The sequence below is a fragment of the Artemia sp. Qi Xiang Cuo genome, chromosome 9, assembly GCF_049724085.1.
Source record: "Artemia sp. Qi Xiang Cuo chromosome 9, ASM4972408v1, whole genome shotgun sequence".
In the NCBI taxonomy this organism is placed as follows: Eukaryota; Metazoa; Arthropoda; class Branchiopoda; order Anostraca; family Artemiidae; genus Artemia; species Artemia sp. Qi Xiang Cuo.
In genome coordinates, this window is record NC_142802.1 from 32,754,594 (window position 1) to 32,767,907 (window position 13,314).

Below are 13,314 nucleotides of genomic sequence, written 5' to 3' on the forward strand. Positions count from 1 at the left end.
TATTTAAATAAATATTCAGTTGTAACAATTATTACATAAAACATTCTATGAACAAAATTGTGGATTAAGATTAGTGTATTTTCTTAGCTGTTTAAAAAAGGAGGATCAGATTGGCTTCAGCTCTAGAGAAGATTAAAAAAAAAAGACTGCGCAGATATTTTATCTCTATAAATAACGGTCCCCATCCACCCAGAATTCAAAAGTCAGCTTTCGAAAATTCAAATAAAATTTAATTTATTTTAATTCTGAAGCTAAAAAACTAACAAAAAACTTACAAATAATTCCAACTTTGACCAATAATCAGAAAAACTTAATCAAAAACGAGCGGAAACTAATCTATAAAAAACTCTTTTATAAAAAAGATGGTTTTCAAAGTAAAGTACATTGGTACTCGGGACATTGGTCTTTCCAGAAAGTCCTCACAAAAAGTCTTCGATTTTCTCCTAATGGTTTCACTATTGCATTTCCTTACCAAATTACAAAAAAACAGTTACCTATATATATATTGATATAGCTAACATTTTTCGAAAATACCTTAAGCAAATGGTTATTAAAAAAAAAAAATGTAATTAATATTTCCACCTTCGAACGGATTAGACTAACTCAACTGGATTAATGTAAAAACAGTAATACAGACACAGTAGACCAAATTTCAAATTTTGTCTTGTTTATACATTTATGTACAAAACAAAGCATATTGAAAAGTTAGTGCTATCACATTCTAAGTTTTGAACTTGTCCATTGTCTATTTTTTCTTGTTACCAAGATGTGAAAAGAAAACTTATAAAATCGAGCAAATCGACGATTTCTTTTCCTCCATTTGGATTACTTGGTCCCATTCCTCTTAAGCAGCAAAAAAGAAATAGAAAAATAGTTAAACATCAAAGGCGAATAGATTTTGTACAAAGAAAAAGCAGAACATAATATAAGGCGTCAGCCTAGGTGGTTTTCCAATAGATACTCTGTTCAAAATACAAATCGATTTTACTTTTTTTTTTCAAATTATAGTCATATTTAATGTCAAAACAAGGGATTAACTTATAACATGAAATATTCACAGAATATGTTCATAAAATGACGATTAATAAAACAAAATAAAAAAGTAAGCTAACACAAAATGAACTGATAACACTGATTTTCTTTTTGGAAATCAGTGTAGCCAATTTCAAGATTAAGTTTGCTCTAGTATACTGTCCGTGATTTCTTTTTCTTTCTTTTTTAAACCAGGGCCTGTACTAGCCAAAATGTTTGAAGAAGGTACAGATTTTACGGACTTGCTTCTAACTTTCACTGACTAATGTATTTTACTAATTATTAAACAATGCCCTTATACATAAAATTAAATAGTCTGCTATTAAAGGTGCTTGGAGCAACATCTAATAATTTTGTACACTTGAATTATAATGGTTAATACATCCTAGGATTTTGAGAAAGTTTTACCTTCTAAGGTAATCTATGATTTTTATGGATCCAATGATATAGAATCTATGATTCTAATTGGATCAAGATGTTTTCCCACAAGCATTTCTGTTATTCTAAAACGGTTTTCACAGCTTTTTTCTCTTTTTCCCAATAGACACACAAAACAGACTCAAGAAAAAAGGAATTTCGTTGAACTGCATCATCTAGGCCATTATCCAGTCTATAATAGTCTGATCATATAGTCAGATCATAAATAGTCTGCTATTAAAGGTGCTTGGAGCAACATCTAATAATTTTGTACACTTGAATTATAATGGTTAATACATCCTAGGATTTTGAGAAAGTTTTACCTTCTAAGGTAATCTCATGATTTTTATGGATCCAATGATATAGAATCTATGATTCTAATTGGATCAAGATGTTTTCCCACAAGCATTTCTGTTATTCTAAAACGGTTTTCACAGCTTTTTTCTCTTTTTCCCAATAGACACACAAAACAGACTCAAGAAAAAAGGAATTTCGTTGAACTGCATCATCTAGGCCATTATCCACCCTGACTCTTATGATTCCACACAGTTCATCAACATTGAGTAATGTTCAGTTATTGAAGTTATTCGGCTTGAGAATCAGGATTTGCCTTGGAAAAACATTCGTTTTATCTGCACTAAATCACACCTAATCAAGTCATCATTTTTTCCCATCATCACAGTCAGCTTTTTGCCACTGTGTCTTCCGTTTTTTTTTTTTTTTTTTTTTTTTTTTTTTTTTTTAGTTACTAAACAGTTCGTGGCAGCAAAACATAGATTAGGAGCGATCAGGGCTGATATTAACCTAACCAAAACTTAAGAAAATAGTATATTTGACATATATATATATATATATATATATATATATATATATATATATATATATATATATATATATATATATATATATATATATATATATATATATATATATATATATATATATTTTTATATATATATATATATATATATATATATATATATATATATATATATATATATATATATATATATATATATATATATATATATATATATATATATATATATATATATATATATATATATATATATATATATATATATATATAGGGCTGATAGTAACCTCACCAAAACTTAAGAAAATAGTATATTTGACATATTATATATATATATATATATATATATATATATATATATATATATATATATATATATATATATATATATTCTATATATATATATATATATATATACTTATATATATATATATCAAACTACAATTTTTACCCAAAGAGGGCAAGGCTGCATAAATTGAAAGTTCTGAGAGAGGCAATTGGGCATCAGCTATTATTTAGGAGTGCCAAAAGGTTATTGCAGTGGTAGGGGGGTCCTGATTCCTCAAAAAGTTCACACCAAGATTTTACAAATCTCATTGAGCATTCAGGAAAATATAAAAAAAAAGCTCTGAAGGGGTAGGATGTATAAATCAATCTCTAATCCTCATTCATTTCTATAAAGGCTTTAAACAGGCGCTGTGGGGTGATAGCTCACTTCTTAGTGCAATTTATTTTTCTTTTGTAAAAATCGATTACATTCAAATGCTTACTGGCTCGCAATCTGCACACTCGGAGGGTCATCACTAGCGTCGTCCGTAGTACCCCTGTGCTCAGTTTCAGGGAATACATTCAGGGATACATTCACACCTACAAGACCATACACAGCTTCAGGGATACATTCACACCTTCAGGTTTTTTAAACTTGGCAATGTATAATATAGTCAAGCATGTTTTGAGATTTTGGTCGTAATAATATAATTTAAAGCAAACAGGTTTGCATTCACACCTACAAGACCATACACAGTTTCAGGGATACATTCACACCTTCACGTTTTTTAAACTTGGCAATGTATAATGTAGTCAAGCATGTTTTGAGAGTTTGGTCGTAATAATATAATTTAAAGCAAACAGGTTTTTTTTCTGTTTTTGTTATCAATTGCACAATGAATGTACGTCATGAATTCACGTGTACATTCTTAAAAAAAAAACTGGTGTGATATAAAGAACCCACATTTTTTAATTGTTTGATTGACGTGTTTGGGGAGATTATGTTCCTTGGCACCTTTTCAGAGCATGTACTTATGGACACCTTTCCAAGCAAGATGGTTAAACATGCTTGTACAATCGGAAATGTTTGATTAACATTTGCGAAAACGGGGTAATGGGATTCGTGAATTGGAGGAGATGGGGTGATTGTGTACTGTATAATACACAAGTGATGTTTTGGAGAGTATTGTCAATTTGAAATAGTTTAGAAATAAAAAAATTTAACAAGAAATGGCTGAAAAGTGTTTTGAGGGAGATGGGATGCATGGAGGGTTGAGTTGCACGAGGGTTCAGTTAAAGGGGGTACAGGTACATGGAGGTTTAGTTAAATGGGGTCGAGTTGCACGAGGGTTCAGTAGCATGAGGGTTCAGTAGCAAGGGGGTTCAGTTGTACGGGGTTTCGGTTATACAGGGGTTCAGTTACATGGAGGGTTCAGTTGCACGGGGGCTTAGTTAAATGGGGCTTGAGTGGCACGGGATTTGAGTTTCACGATGGTTCAGTTGCATGGGGGTTCAGTTACATGCGGATTCAGTTACATGGGGTTTAGTTAAATGTGGTTGAGTTGCATAGTCTCGTTGGAAAAAATTGGAGTTCATACTTAAACAGTTCTATTAAGAGCTATTGCTATGGAAATGGCTCATTTTTGAATTGAAACTATGATTTTCTGACTGAAGATACACATTTTGAATCAGAAAATGTGAAAATGTACACAACTGAAACAGAGAATTGTGTTTTGACGATATTTTCTATAATTTCGTCTGAAAAATAGGAGTTCACGCTTAAAAAGTTCTATTAAGAGCTATTTTTATGGAAATGATTCATTTTTGAACCAAAACTACGCTTTTCTGACTGAAGATACACATTTGAAACAGAAAAAGTGAAAATGTACACAACTGAAACAGAGAAGTGTGTTTTGACCGTATTTTCTATAATTTCGTCTGAAAAATAAACCTAAGGAAATTTATGTATTTGGAATCAGCGTATAAAACAAATCATTTTCATGTATCGATAATTATTAAAATTCTGTTTTTAGAGTTATGGTTACTTTCGGACGAGTTGCACTTTACTTTCACCTTGTTTCCCAAAAACTGTTTAAAATTAGGGTTTTTTTTTTAATTGTTTTCGTTTTTGCTTTATTGTTCGACTTGATAGGAATTCTGAAACTGGATGGTCGTTGAAATTTCTTAATAACTAAAGATTTTGTTTTTCTTATAAATGGCTTAATATTCTCAAGGTTTTAGCTTTTGGTGGATAACATTAAACCTAAGGAAATTTATGTATTTGGAATCAACGTATAAAGCCAATCATTTTCATGTATCTATAATTATTAAAATTCTGTTTTTAGAGTTATGGTTACTTTCGGACGAGTTGCACTTTACTTTCACCTTTTCCCCAAAAACCGTTTAAAATTAGGGTTTTTTTTTGTAGTTGTTTTCGTTTTTGCTTTATTGTTCGACTTGATGGGAATTCTGAAAGAGGATGGTCGTTGAAATTTCTTAATGACTAAAGATTTTATTTTTCTTCTAAAAGGCTTAATATTCTCAAGGTTTTAGCTTTTGACGGATAACATTAAACCTAAGAAAATTTATGTATTTGGAGTCAGCGTATAAAGCCAATCATTTTCATGTATCTATAATTATTAAAATTCTGTTTTTAAGTTATGGTTACTTTCGGACGAGTTACACTTTACTTTCACCTTGTTTCCCAAAAACTGTTTAAAATTACGGTTTTTTTGTAGTTGTTTTCGTTTTTGCTTTATTGTTCGACTTGATAGGAATTCTGAAACAGGATGGTCGTTGAAATTTCTTAATGACTAAAGATTTTGTTTTTCTTCTAAAAGGCTTAATATTCTCAAGGTTTTAGCTTTTGACGGATAACATTAAACCTAAGGAAATTTATGTATCTGGAATTAGCGTATATAGCCAATCATTTTCATGTATCTTTAATTATTAAAATTCTGTTTTTAGAGTTATGGTTACTTTCGGACGAGTTGCACTTTACTTTCACCTTGTTTCCCAAAAAATTGTTTAAAGTTAGGGTTTTTTTGGAGTTGTTTTAGTTTTTGTTTTATTGTTCGACTTGATAGGAATTATGAAACAGGATGGTCGTTGAAATTTCTTAATGACTAAAGATTTTGTTTTTCTTCTAAAAGGCTTAATATTCTCAAGGTTTTAGCTTTTGACGGATAACATTAAACCTAAAAAAAATTTCTGTATTTGGAATCAGCGTATAAAGCCAATCATTTTCATGTATCTATAATTATTAAAATTCTGTTTTTAGAGTTATGGTTAATTTCGGCCGAGTTGCACTTTACTTTCACCTTGTATCCCAAAAACTGTTTAAAATTAGGGTTTTTTTGTAGTTGTTTTAGTTTTTGCTTTATTGTTCGACTTGATAGGAATTCTGTAAGAGGATGGTCGTTGAAATTTCTTAATGACTTAAGATCTTAATGACTTAAGATTTCTTCTAAAAGGCTTAATATTCTCAAAGTTTTAGCTTTTGACGGATAACATTAAACCTAAGGAAATTTATGTATTTGGAATCAGCGTATAAAGCCAATTATTTTCATGTATCTATAATTATTAAAATTCTGTTTTTAGAGTTATGGTTACTTTCGGACGAGTTGCACTTTACTTTCACCTTGTTTCCCAAAAACTGTTTAAAATTAGGGTTTTTTGTTTGTAGTTGTTTTCGTTTTTGCTTTATTGTTCGAATTGATAGGAATTCTGAAACAGGATCGTCGTTGAAATTTATTAATAAATAAAGATTTTGTTTTTCTTCTAAAAGGCTTAATATTCTCGAGGTTTTAGCTTTTGACGGATAACATTAAACCTAAGGAAATTTATAAATTTGGAATTAGCGTATAAAGCCAAGCATTTTCATGTATCTATAATTATTTAAATTCTGTTTTTAGAGTTATGGTTACTTTCGGACGAGTTACACTTTACTTTCACCTTGTTTCCCAAAAACTGTTTATCATTAGGGTTTTTTTTGCAGTTGTTTTCTTTTTTTCTTTACTGTTCGACTTTATATAAATTCTAAAACTGAATGGTCGTTGAAGTTTCTTAATAACTAAAGATTTTGTTTTTATTCTATAGGGATTAATATTCTAATGGTCCTATATTTTGGCGGATAACATTAAACCTAAGGAAATTTATGTATTTGGAATCAGCGTATAAAGCCAATCATTTTCATGTATCTATAATTATTAAAATTCTGTTTTTAGAGTTATGGTTACTTTCGGACGAGTTGCACTTTACTTTCACCTTGTTTCCCAAAAACTGTTTAAAATTAGGTTGTTTTTTTGTAGTTGTTTTCGTTTTTGCTTTATTGTTCGACTAGATAGGAATTCTGAAACAGTATGGTCGTTGAAATTCCTTAATAACTAAAGATTTTGTTTTTCTTCTAAAGGGCTTAATATTATCAAGGTTTTAGCGTTTTACGGATAACATTAAACCTAAGGAAATTTATGTATTTGGAATCAGAGTATAAATCCAATCATTTTCATGTATCTATAATTATTAAAATTCTGTTTTTAGAATTATGGTTACTTTCGGACGAGTTGCACTTTACTTTCACCTTGTTTCCCAAAAACTGTTTAAAATTAGGTTGGGTTTTGTTTTTAACTGTTTAAAATTAGGTTTTGTAGTTGTTTTCGTTTTTGCTTTATTGTTCGACTTGATAGGAATTCTGAAACAGGATGGTCGTTTAAATTTATTAATTAAAAAATATTTTTTTTTTAATCAAAAGGTCATATTAATATAAAGTTTTTATATTTTTTCGGATAAAAATAAAAAAAATGAAATTTATTTATTTTGAATAAGCGTATAAAACCAATCATTTTCATGTATCTATAATTATTAAAATTCTCTTTTTAGAGTTATGGTTACTTTCGGACGAGTTACACTTTACTTTCACCTTGTTTCCCAAACACTGTTTAAAATTAGGATTTTTTTTGTAGTTGTTTTTGTTTTTGCTTTATTGTTCAACTTGATAGGAATTCTGAAACAGGATGGTCGTTGAAATTTCTTAATGACCAAAGATTTAGTTTTTCTTCTAAAAGGCTTAATATTCTCAAGGTTTTAGCTTTTGACGGATAAAATTAAACCTAAGGAAATATATGTATTTGGAATCAGCGTATAAAGCCAATCATTTTCATGTATCTATAATTATTAAATTCTGTTTTTAGAGTTATGGTTACTTTCATCATCCATTGTCGGATTTGTCATTATGAAAAAAATGTAAGTAAGTAAGTAGCAAACTCTTTCTTGAATTCAACTCATGGATACACAATACAGATATTATAAAAAAAAATTTGTAATTTCCAGACTTCATTTACATGCAACATATACCGAGAGTTCAATGACTTCTCCCCGCACTGACTTCCAAGGGTTTTATGACTCCTCCCCACAATGAATTCACATGGTTTTAGGACTCATCGCCCTAGCCATAACGCCATTCAACCTTGAGCGAAGGTATAAAAGTTTGATGAAGTATTTTTCTACTTAACAACTACATTAATAACTTTCAAGATGATAGGACTGTATGAAACCGAATTTATCGGTTTGAAAAAATCATCTTGTGGTGCTATATTTGAATGTGCATTTTTATTATTGTCTATGGAACTTGAAGAAATTGACTATTATCATTGGATAGTGAACTATAACATGTCTGAGTATGATAAAAGCTTGTGGAGTACTACATTACGTCATATAAACAGATTGGGATTCTACGATAGAGTGATTACACCACTTAATAATGCTGGTCAGGAACTGAAAAATGTTCAGGAGGAAGTCAATGAAATTTGCAGCTTCTTCGGGGTTGAAGCACTCTACGTAAAGGGTAATGTACCTACAGATAAAGTTTTAATTCAAAAGTGTGACCCTAGGATTCCACTTTTCAATTTAGAAGAGTTTAAGTGTCCTAAATTTGAAGGGGGTTATCACCGTCCTGAAGACGAGGTTAGGTTCTTCGCACAGTGGATACCTAAGATCATATCTTATCGTGATAAATCCATAAGACATGGTAAAAACTATTCTATATCATGGGACCATCGTTTGTGGATGTTTAAGAGTGAACTCTAAGTACTATTTTTATGTAAACATTTGTTGTTGTTTTTTTTTCTCAAAAAATCTGTTAATACGTTTAAGCAATAAATATCTTTTAAGCTTAACCCGTCTTTATTCTTTAGAATAGTTCTAGTCTTTTTATTAAATTGTGAAGAAATTGTATGTAAGTAACAATCGCTTTCTTGAATTCGCTTCCTGGACACAATACAGATATTTAATTCAAGAAATCATGATAAAATCGCGAGTAAGTAATAAACTCTTTATTTTTTCACCTATTGGATACACAATGCAGAAATTTCATTGAAGAAATTATGAAAAATTTCTTCATTCAAAATTTCTTCATTTCTATTATGAAAAAGTAAGTAACAATATGTCTGTGTGTGTGTGTGTGTGTGTGTGTGTGTGTGTGTGTGTGTGTGTGTGTGTGTGTGTGTGTGTGTGTGTGTGTGTGTGTGTGTGTGTGTGTGTGTGTGTGTGTGTGTGTGTGTGTGTGTGTGTGTGTGTGTGTGTGTGTGTGTGTGTGTGTGTGTGTGTGTGTGTGTGTGTGTGTGTGTGTGTGTGTGTGTGTGTGTGTGTGTGTGTGTGTGTGTGTGTGTGTGTGTGTGTGTGTGTGTGTGTGTGTGTGTGTGTGTGTGTGTGTGTGTGTGTGTGTGTGTGTGTGTGTGTGTGTGTGTGTGTGTGTGTGTGTGTGTGTGTGTGTGTGTGTGTGTGTGTGTGTGTGTGTGTGTGTGTGTGTGTGTGTGTGTGTGTGTGTGTGTGTGTGTGTGTGTGTGTGTGTGTGTGTGTGTGTGTGTGTGTGTTCTTCAATGAAATTTCTGCATTGTGTATCCAATAGGTGAAAAAATAAAGAGTTTATTACTTACTTGCGATTTTATCATGATTTCTTGAATTAAATATCTGTATTGTGTCCAGGAAGTAAATTCAAGAAAGCGATTGTTGCTTACATACAAATTCTTCACAATTTAATAAAAAGAATAGAATTATTCTAAAGAATAAAGACGAGATAAGTTTAAACATATTTATTGCTTAAATGTATTAACAGATTTTTTGAGAAAAAACAACAACACATGTTTACATAAAAATAGTACTTAGAGTTCACTTTTAAACATCCACAAACGATGGTCCCATGATATAGAATAGTTTTTACCATGTCTTATGGATTTATCATGATCAGGTATGTTTTTAGGTATCCACTGTACGAAGAACCTAACCTCGTCTTCAGGACGGTGATAACCCCCTTCAAATTTAGGACACTTAAACTCTTTTAGATTGAAAAGTGGAATCCTAGGATCACACTTTTGAAGTAAAACTTTATCTGTAGGTACATTGCCCTTTACGTAGAGTGCTTCAACCCCAAAAAGCTGCAAATTTCACTGACTTCCTCCTGAACATTTCTCAGTTCCTGACCAGCATAATTAAGTGGTGTAATCACTCTATCGTAGAATCCCAGTCTGTTTATATGACGTACTGTAGTACTTCATAAGCTTTTATCATTCTCAAACATATTATAGTTCACTATCCAATGATAACAGTCAATTTCTTCAAGTTCCATAGACAATAATAAAAATGCAAATTCAAATATAACACCACAAGATGATTTTTTCAAACCGATAAATTCTGTGTCATCCAGTCCTATCATCTTGGAAGTTATTAATGTAGTTGTTAAGTAGAAAAATACTTCATCAAACTTTTATACCTTCGCTCAAGGTTGAATGGAGTTATGGCTAGGGGGATGAGTCCTAAAACCATGTGAATTCATTGTGGGGAGGAGTCATAAAACCCTTGGAAGTCATTGCAGGGAGGAGTCATTGAACTCTCGGTATCTATTGCATGTAAATGAAGTCTGGAAATTACAATTTTTTTTATAATATCTGTGTTGTGTATCCATGAGTTGAATTAAAGAAAGAGTTTGCTACTTACTTACTTACATTTTTTTCATAATGACAAATCCGACAATGGAAGATGAAAGTAATCATAACTCTAAAAACAGAATTTTAATAATTATAGATACATGAAAATGATTGGTTTGATACGCTGACTCCAAATATAAATATTTCCTTAAGTTTAATTTTATCTGTCAAAAGCTAAAACCTTGAGAATATTAAGCCTTTTATAAGAAAAACAAAATCTTTAGTCATTAAGAAATTACAACGACCATCCTGTTTCAGAATTCCTATCAAGTCGAACAATAAAGCAAAAACGAAAACAACTACAAGAAAAACCCTAATTTTAAACAGTTTTTGGGAAACAAGGTGAAAGTAAAGTGTAACTCGTCCGAAAGTAACCATAACTCAAAAAACAGAATTTTAATAATTATAGATACATGAAAATGATTGGCTTTATACGCTGACTCCAAATACATAAATTTCCTTAGGTTTAATGTTATCAGTCAAAAGATAAAACCTTGAGAATATTAAGCCTTTTAGAAGAAAAACAAAATCTTTAGTCATTAAGAAATTTCAACGACCATCCTTTTTCAGAATTCATAAAAATTCGAACAATAAATCAAAAACGAAAACAACTACAAAAAAACAACCTAATTTTAAACAGTTTTTGGGAAACAAGGTGAAATTAAAGTGCAACTCGTCCGAAAGTAACCATAACTCTAAAAACAGAATTTTAATAATTATAGATACATGAAAATGATTGGCTTTATACTCTGATTCTAAATAAATAAATTTCCTTGATTTTAATTTTATCCGCCAAAATATAAGACATTTATAATATTAAATCATTTTTAAGAAAAACAAAATCTTTGTTTGTTAATAATTTTCAACGACCATCCAGCTTCAGAATTTATCTAAATTCAAAAAATAAAGCAAAAACGAAAACAACTACAAAAAAAACCTAATTTTAAACGGTTTTTGGGAAACAAGGTGAAAGTAAAGTGCAACTCGTCCGAAAGTAACCATAACTCTAAAAACAGAATTTTAATAATTATAGATACAAGAAAATGATTGGCTTTATACGCTGATTCCAAATATATAAATTTCCTTAAGTTTAATGTTATCCGTCAAAAGCTAAAACCTTGAGAATATTAAGCCTTTTATAATAAAAACAAAATATTTAATCATTAAGAAATTTCAACGACCATCCTGTTTCAGAATTCCTATCAAGTCGAACAGTAAAGTAAAAACGAAAACAACTACAAAAAAAAACAACCTAATTTTAAACAGTTTTTGGGAAACAAGGTGAAAGTAAAGTGCAACTCGTCCGAAAGTAACCATAGCTCTAAAAACAGAATTTTAATAATTATAGATACATTAAAATGATTGGCTTTATACGATGATTCCAAATACATAAATTTCCTTAGGTTTAATGTTATCCGCCAAAAGCTAAAACCTTGAGAATATTAAGCCCTTTAGAAGAAAAACAAATCTTTAGTTATTAAGAAATTTCAACGACCATCCTGTTTCAGAATTCCTATCAAGTCGAACAATAAAGCAAAAGCGAATACAACTACAAAAAAAACCCTAATTTTAAACAGTTTTTGGGAAACAAGGTGAAAGTAAAGTGCAACTCGTCCGAAAGTGACCATAACTCTAAAAACAGAATTATAATAATTATAAATATATGAAAATTATTTGCTTTATATGATGATTCCAAATACATAAATTTACTTAGTTTTAATGTTATCCATCAAAAGATAAAAACTTGAGAATATTAAGCCTTTTAGAAGAAAAACAAAATCTTTAGTCATTAAGAAATTTCAATGACCATTCTGTTTAGAAATTCCTATCAATTCGAACAATGAAGCAAAAACGAAAACAACTACAAACAAAAAACCCTAATTTTAAACAATTTTTGGGAAACAAGGTGAAAGTAAAGTGCAACTCGTCCAAAAGTGACCATAACTCTAAAAACAGAATTTTAATAATTATAGATACATGAAAATGATTGGCTTTATACGCTGATTCCAAATACATAAATTTCCTTAGGTTTAATGTTATCCGTCAAAATCTAAAACCATGATAATATTAAGCCTTTTATAAGAAAAACAAAATCTTTAGTCATTAAGAAATTTCAACGACCATCCTGTTTCAGAATTCCAATCAAGTCGAACAATAAAGCAAAAACAAAAAAAAGTAAAAAAAAAAACCATAATTTTAAACAGTTTTTGGGAAACAAGGTGAAAGTAAAGTGCAAATCATCCGAAAGTAACGATAACTCTAAAAACCGAATTTTAATAATTATAGATACATTAAAATGATTGCCTTAATAATCTGACTCCTTATATATAAATTTCCTAATTTTTAATTTTATCAGTAAAAATATAAAAACTTGATAATATTAAGCATTTTATAAGAAAAAAAAAATCTTTAGTCATTAAGAAATTTCAACGACCATCCTCTTTCAGAATTCCTATCAAGTCGAACAATAAAGAAAAAACGAAAACAATTACAAAAAAACCATAATTTTAAACAGTTTTTTGGGAAACAAGGTGAAAGTAAAGTGCAAATCGTCCGAAAGTAACCATAAGTCTAAAAACCGTATTTTAATAATTATCGATACATGAAAATGATTTGTTTTATACGCTGATTCCAAATACATAAATTTCCTTAGGTTTATTTTTCAGACGAAATTATAGAAAATACGGTCAAAACACACTTCTCTGTTTCAGTTGTGTACATTTTCACTTTTTCTGTTTCAAATGTGTATCTTCAGTCAGAAAAGCGTAGTTTTGGTTCAAAAATGAATCATTTCCATAAAAA

At 30.0% G+C, this 13,314-nt stretch overlaps 1 protein-coding gene and 1 long non-coding RNA gene across 2 annotated transcripts in view; both read right to left on the reverse strand.

Moving 5' to 3' along the window:
* Positions 1–13,314, reverse strand: part of LOC148948581 (uncharacterized) — a 181,200-nt gene that overhangs the window by 124,299 nt on the left and 43,587 nt on the right. The window lies entirely within an intron of this gene.
* LOC148948582 (uncharacterized) overlaps positions 612–13,314 on the reverse strand; it is a 225,656-nt gene continuing 212,953 nt past the window's right edge. The window contains exon 8 of the mRNA XM_089094481.1: positions 612–843. Within this exon, the coding sequence (XP_088950607.1) occupies positions 826–843 (18 nt within the window). The 3' untranslated portion in view covers positions 612–825. The remainder of the gene's footprint in view (positions 844–13,314) is intronic.